The 7,558-nt window shown below is 44.2% G+C and overlaps 1 protein-coding gene across 1 annotated transcript in view; it reads left to right on the forward strand.

Annotated features, from left to right (window-relative positions):
* ston1 (stonin 1) overlaps window positions 1-6,404 on the forward strand; it is a 55,252-nt gene extending 48,848 nt beyond the window's left edge. The window contains exons 10-11 of the mRNA XM_078405965.1: window positions 1,183-1,272; window positions 6,246-6,404. Of these exons, the coding sequence (XP_078262091.1) occupies window positions 1,183-1,272; window positions 6,246-6,353 (198 nt within the window). The 3' untranslated portion in view covers window positions 6,354-6,404. The remainder of the gene's footprint in view (window positions 1-1,182; window positions 1,273-6,245) is intronic.
* Window positions 6,405-7,558: the final 1,154 nt, after the last annotated feature.

Genomic DNA, 7,558 nt, shown 5'->3' on the forward strand with positions numbered 1-7,558 from the left:
TGGCCAAGATTAACTTCAGCAAACGTTTGATATTTATAGAGCAAACACAGAGGTCTTCATTTGTCTTGCTACTTATGCCAAAGTCTTTGTAAATGACTTATCTTGGCATTGACTTTCTCCAGCCAAAAAAAATACATGAACACATGAACCTGGTATCATCCAGTGCCTCAAGACTGAAGAAGGGTCCTGACCTGAAATGCCACCTATCTATATTCTCCAGAGAAGTTGCCTGACTTGCTGAGTTACTCCAGTACTTGTGTCCTTTTGTGTAAACCAGCATCTGCAGTTCTTTGTTTCTACACCTTGATGTTTTTGGTAATGGTGGTAAGGTCTTCCTGCTCTTGAGAGAAACTGGCAGGAATTTGTGACCAATATAGCAACTCCCTTCAATTGCTATTTGGTCATTGTCTGTGACTAGTTTTTATTTTCTTGATTTGTGAGGCCTTGCTGACCTTCTCTTTCTCCTTGGGTGCAGTGTAATGTCTATCACTGATTTCCCCTCCAGCACTTTTTCATCTATTTTACCATTCATGTATTACAAAAGTGTCAGTTTAAAATTAAGAGCAGATTTTTTATTACTGCAACACAACTGGGGGAATAATTGTGTGAGAGCTTAAACGCCAATTGAGTTGATGTTGTACCCAGAGGTGGATCAACCATTTGGATGCGATAATCTTTCTGACAACGTGATTGAGGCAAATACCAAAAAAAGTCATGCATAAATACTATGGGATTAACAATGATAGAATTCCATTTTTGCATGTTGTTGACATTTCTCTATTAACAAGATGAACATCACATCTAACCCACTTCAGGTTGTGTTGTGTCAGATTAGAGAAATATGGGGTAATTAGTCATTAAGGATTATCAGTTGTTGTAATTGTTGCACATCAGTATTGACATGTAAAAAGGATACAACAACTTCTTGCTTTACATTGTCCTTCTCTCCACATCGCATTAGTGTTTATATTTAAAGTATAAACGATTTTTTGGAAAAATTAACCATCCAAAAGACTCCATTATAATGTACCTCTCTTCCTTTTTACTCTTGACTCTTGGTTGTAATCTACCAACCCTGATCCTTACATTTTTTAATTCTTTAAAAAATAGCTTGCAGAAATTTGTCATTAATATTCAATAATTAATGGAGGATGGGTTCATTTGTGTACTTTTCTTTTCCAGGATCCTTTGAATTCAGGAGATGATGTGAGTGAGCAAGAAATACCTGATCTATTTGATACAGAAAATGTAATTGTTTGCCAGTACGATAAGGTAAATGCTTTTGCTTCATTTACATACTATTTATTTCAATTTTTATATTTATTTCAAAGCATGTCTTTAGTTTAAAAATAATGGCTAACTGGTTTAAAGGGAAAGGTGTCGCTATATGAACCAAAACTTGTCAAATTCCCAACTTTATTTCTGCTAGCAAAGATGGAAAAAGAAGCTGACTTCAATGGGCAATGGTGCTATATTGCCACATAAACAAACGCACAGTGAGATTCTTTTTTTGCATACAGTTCAGCGAAGTATTGCCATACCTAAGCACAATCCCTGATTAGTAAAATGTACAGAAATAGTCCACTGAGCCCACATGCAAGAGGCGGCAGGTTTTGGTGCCATTTTCACAGTCCAGTTTGCGCTCTAGATCTTATGAGGGGCGCCCAATCTAGGCGAGCCCCAGGATGCTGCAGGGCCTGCAGCCAACGCCTTTTTGGGACGTCTGGAGCATCCAGCGAACTGATGACCCTGTCGCCCTGACATCAGTCTGAAGAAGGGTCTCGACCCGAAACGTCGCCCATTCCTTCTCTCCTGAGATGCTGCCTGACCTGCTGAGTTACTCCAGCATTTTGTGAATAAATACCTTCGATTTGTACCAGCATCTGCAGTTATTTTCTTATACACCCTGTCGCCCATTGTGCCCGAGGGGGTGCCTTCCGCAGCTAACCTTGAGGGGACTGAAGGACAGACTCTGGTTCACTGTCCTATTGTCCTTGGTCCTTGCATCCGTCATCCCCGGCTCCCCGTCATCCCCGGCTCCCTTTTCTACGGTCTCTGGTCTTCGGGGGATGAGCAGAGGCTGGCTTGGCGGCTTCCCGCTACAGGCTGTGGCCCACCGGGTCTTGTGTGTCTGGCTGCGCAGCCTACCAGGGCTTGTGCCACTAGCAGAGAGAGGAAATAAATTGAGACGAAATTCCGATCGGTTCCCTCTTCAACTTGTTAGACCAGATGAAATCGGAATGCATTTGGCTTCTTATTTGACCACAAATTATTTAGGGTCAGGAAATGATTCCAGCTCATTTGCAAAGTAGCTGAAAACATTGGCAGTTCAGATTCCAATGTAATTAATGTCCCTTATATCGGTTGTTTTCGTGAGAAGGTTTGAAGCTCTGCCTCAAAATAAATGTTGGTTTAACTTGGTCAAAACTTTATATTGTATTTCAAATCTGCAATAATCGCAACTCTCCATTGGGGGGGGGGGGGGGGGGGGGGGAAGTAAATAAGATGACCCCACATTAGTCTTTGGGTCATGGAAATTGGTCCCGAGTGAAATCATGTATCACTAGCTAAAACTTTGAGATCTTGTATAAAATTCGCTGTTGCAGATATTCTGTGAAAAGTTTTAAAAAAACACAACAACGTGTTTTCTCGACGCAGTGATGCATTTTTGCTTTGCGATTATAACCCGTTTTCTAGGAATGCAATAACTCCCCATTTGAGTTGCTTGTACTTGATGGCTCTGTCCTCTGTCTCTTTTCCAATCTCACTTTTCTGAGCAGAATTCTTGCCTCTATTCTTGCTTTGACATGCTTTTGCCTCCAGGTATGAATCACACTGGCACACTGCTGGGCAGCCTCCCTTGTTTCACCCACTGAAGAATGGAAGTGTGCTGCCTATAGCCTAACCAAACCAAATTCTAGGATATTTGGGTACTTTGGTTCCTGTTTATATAATGCCCCATTTTAAAAAGTCACTTCTCACTTTTCACTTTCCTTTTGTGCATTCTCTAGTTGCATGGCTCCGAGGTATTTGCAACCTTTACTTCTAGCCTGATTACCGTGCTGTCCTTAGCTGTCAAGGCCCGATAGTATAATTCCTTCGAAAACCTCGCCACTGTTTCCTTTAAGAGGATACTTAGTGCCCATCTTTTTGATTATCTGCTCTAATGTTTGCATCTATGGAATGTCTCAAACCTTATTTGATTATGCTCTTGTGAAATACCTTAGAATATTTTTGAGGCAAGTTAACTTGATTTGGTTATTTGCTCCATAGTGCAAGTCACATCTGACCACATCAACAGAACAAAGTGGCATTGTTGGCATTAAACATTATTGATATTTCTAATATAGATGTGTAAATGGTATCTATCTTCTTATCTTACTAAAACTCTGACTTGTATGTATATTTGTAACAGTGATTTCGGCTGATTTCTGCAAAACGGTGAGGTATAGCGCCACAATTTTTGCACTGCCTTAATCACACCGCTGGACGCTTGCCGAAAATGATATTTTTATTTAATTCGGTCGTATAGTTTTTAAGTTACAGAGGTTTAAAAGTCAAAAAGAAATTCTCATTTTTTCGCCTGATTTTCGGCAAAAACGGTGAACCGTAGCGCCACGATTTTTGCACCGCCTTAATCACGACGCTGAACGCTGGTGGAAAATGATGTTTTTATTTGATTCGGTCGTATATTTTTAAAGTTAGAGGTTTTAGTAAAAAAAAAAAAAATCCAGCCGTTTTTTCCATGGCCTTCAGCGTGTGACGTCAAAATGCCCATGCACCCCCCTCCTACTGATTTATTGAAGGCTTTCAGCGTGGCGCTGCTGTGCGTCTGTGCTCCTCTCTCCCCTTGCTTCTCTCTTCTCTCCCACACCCGGGAGATCCTCTCCCCGCTATCCCCCCCCCCCCCCCCCCACCCCTGGACCTTTCACTAATGCGCTCCCCCCGACCTTTCACTGATGACCCCCCCGACCCCCCCCCCGGACCTGTTGGTGCTGGGGGCAAGAGAAAGTAGGGGAAAGGGGTGTGCTGAGGAAAGGGGGGTGGGGGAGAGTAAGAGTTTGTCTGGGGGAGAGAGAATGGTGGCGGGGTCTGAGAATGGGGACTGGGGAGGGGGACAGCAGGGGTCGTCCGGAGGGGCTTGGTGGTGGGGGAGATAGGGGTACTGGGAAAAGGGGAGGTCGTGGGGAAAGGGGGGGTGTGGGGAGAGTAAGATTGGGGTTGGGGGAGGAGAGAATGGGGGTGTGGGAATGGTAGTATATTACTAAATATAGTATATTACTAAAACTCAGATCTTGTATATTTGCATGTATATATGTGTGTCTGAAAATGTGGACCTACAGCCAAAACAGTAAACCATAATGTCACAATTTGTGCGCCACCTTAATCACCACTCTCCAGTCGACTGTTTAAAACAAATTTTATTCAAATTGGTCGTATATTTTTTAAGCTAGAGAGATTTTAAAGTTTAAAACTCTCATTTCTAAACACATTTTTCAAAGTGCAGTGCGTATGACATCACCATAGGGCACGCACGGCCTCTCTCCTCACTCGCCGAAACAAGATGGACGCCATTATCGGAGCCGTTCGCACGCAATCAGGGGCTCCCATCTCCTCTCTCCCCTCGCTTCTCTCTCTCCCCTCGCTTCTCTCTCTCCCCTCGCTTCTCTCTCTCCCCTCGCTTCTCTCTCTCCCCTCGCTTCTCTCCCCCTCTCCCCTCTCCTCTCTCCCACACCCGCCGGCCTTGAGTAGTCCCAGCTCGGCCAGGCAACAGCCAACTCAATCGCCCTTATCCCCTTTCCCCCCACCCCTCCTCTCTCCTCCCCCCACTGTCCCCCTCCACCCCCTCCTCTCCATTCTCACTGTCCCCTTCCCTCACCACCCCTCCCCTCCCCCTCACCTCCCCATTCTCACTGTCCCCTTCCCCCCTCGAGTAGTCCGGTGCTCCCTCCTCCTCCCAGCACCCATGGTAAGTGCCTTTCGCCGCCAATAGATCCATGGAGGGGAATGGCATGGGGGCCGAGTGGGTGGAGGGCAGGATGGGGGGGTGAGGGTGGGGGGAGAAGGGGGTGGGGGAGCAGAGAGGGGGATGGGGGAATGAGAGTGGGGGTGGGGGAGGAGAGAGTGGGGGGAGGAGAGAGTTGGGGAGGTGGGGGTGGGAGGGAGAGTGGGACTGGGGAGGGCTGGGTGGGGAGGAGGGAAGATTGGGGCTGGGGAGGAGGGGTGGGGGAAGGGGGACAGCAGGGGAGGGGAGTGGGGTGGGGGGATGGGGTTGGTGGGGAGGGAGTTGGTGGGGGGGGGAAGAGGGGAGAGTGGGGGGAGGGAGTGAGAGAGGAGCGGGAGAGGAGCGGGTGGTGGGGGGGAAGGGGAGGGGTGGGGTGGGAGGGGAGGGGTGGGGGGGGGACTGAGAATGGGGAGGAGAGGAGGGGTGGTGGGGGGGAAGGGGACAGTGAGAATGGGGAGGTGAGGGGGAGGGGAGGGGTGGTGAGGGAAGGGGACAGTGAGAATGGAGAGGAGGGGGTGGAGGGGGACAGTGGGGGGAGGAGAGAGGAGGGGTGGGGGGAAAGGGGATAAGGGCGATTGAGTTGGGGGGTTGAGGGTGCTACACCAATACAGGCGAGGCTTTGGGTCCAGGGCTCACTCACACACATTCTCCCCTTTCCTGCCCCCCCTCTACGAGGAATGGGCCCAACGGGCACACTTGGTCTAGTAACAATAAAGGGGCCACATGAATTTATTGGTCTGCTTCCTTAAAGATGAATGGATTGGAATGTTAGGGTCATGTTGACTCTCCAACATCTGGTTGACATTGAAAGTCACGGTAGATACTTGTAAGAATACAAGCACTGCATAAGGAAATGGTATGTTTGATCGGCACCAGATGGAGGAAATGGCTTGGCAACATACTTTTGTAATTTGTGACAGTATCTATGTATCTATGTGGTAGATTAGCTATCTTTTAATAGTTTCTCTTCACCCCCCCCCCCCCACCCCCCCACTGGCAGAATATGATGTGCTGTTCCTCTGGTTTGTGTTTGGCCTTGCCCTAGCAATGGACCACTGGAGGAGGCAGAGTTCAGACAAGTCGGTGTGGGGATGTTATGAAATTAAGAATAACCTTTGATACACCAATGTTGCCTACAAATTTGGCATTGTCGCTTATTTGTTTTGTGGAAATTATTTTGGAAATTATAACGGTACACTATTTTGACTGACAGGTGACATTGTTTTCTTTTCTGCATTAGATTCACAGAAGTAAAAACAAGTGGAAATTCTATCTTAAAGATGGAATAATGACCTACAATGGGAGAGATTATGTATTCTCTAAAGCTGTTGGGGATGCAGAATGGTAGGAATGAAAAAAAAAATCAATTAAGCAATGTGATATCTATTGGGGGAAATCTTTACAAGTTACATTGAATTGATTGGTTGCTTTCCACTTCGCATCCTTAAATTGATGGATTTTTTAAATTCTTTGACTTAATTGATATTTTGCATACCCGTGGTAAAATTGATCAGGACTTGCTGTGATGCAAGTTGTTTCAAAATAGAAATCACTTAACTGGCTAATAATAAAAATTTAGAAAAGCATTATGCATTTGTGGAGGAGAAGAGCCTAATTATATTGTACAATATAATTTATGTTGCATGATCAATATTATAGATAGAGATAAACTAGTATTATGCAAAATGTCATATCTTGTGGGGAAAGAAAACTAAAATTTATACAGGATACCAGCACAACAAGCCTCTTGAAGTGTTAGCCACAGTGTAAGAATTGGTCCACGATGAGAGATAATTTCTTTAGTGGATAGTTTCTAATCCTTTTTCAATTTGGAGGAAAAAAGCAGGATTAACTAATGTTATAAATGGAATATATCCATTTGATGAGCAATCTCTAAAAATGGCAATCGCTAGTTTGAAAGTAACAGTGGCTAGGATTTGCCTTTCATATGTTTGAAATGTTTATTTAATGAAGACGTGCACAATGGTTTCCTTATCAGGCTATGTTCCGTTAGTGTTGTGTTTTGTAGAAGTACCACAAAGATGATAATTTTCCTTTTGTAGTTAAAATTTTCCATGCAAAATACCATATTAGCAGGCATTCCACAACTCGAATTGGGATTTGAATCAAAAATTGCAGAATGTTTATTTAATAATTTGTGTAATGCTATGCTGACATTTTGATTTCCTGAGAAATTTTATAACATTTATTTTTGCTTTATTTGTCAAAGGACATAATCTGTCTTATCAAATTAGGTTTTTCTCTTCTTTTGTCTTCTTAACCTATCTGGTTTTCTTGCACTATGCAACCAGGAGGGCATATTATCCATTACCTGTGCTAGATCTAAAGAAGCAGAAATCGAGCAGTCAATGATGATCCTCTACTTTTTCATATCCTTTTATTGACGAACCTCAACCTAATTCCCCAAGAATTGGTGGTATAGATTGATATTTTGTTGGTGCTATGGATTTGTATTTAATTGTTCAAAGGAGTGTACTTTTCTTGCAATGCTGGTGTTTACATTCCATCAACAATTGCCCTCGTAACACTAAA

The sequence above is a fragment of the Rhinoraja longicauda genome, chromosome 9 (genome assembly GCF_053455715.1).
Source record: "Rhinoraja longicauda isolate Sanriku21f chromosome 9, sRhiLon1.1, whole genome shotgun sequence".
NCBI lineage: Eukaryota > Metazoa > Chordata > Chondrichthyes > Rajiformes > Arhynchobatidae > Rhinoraja > Rhinoraja longicauda.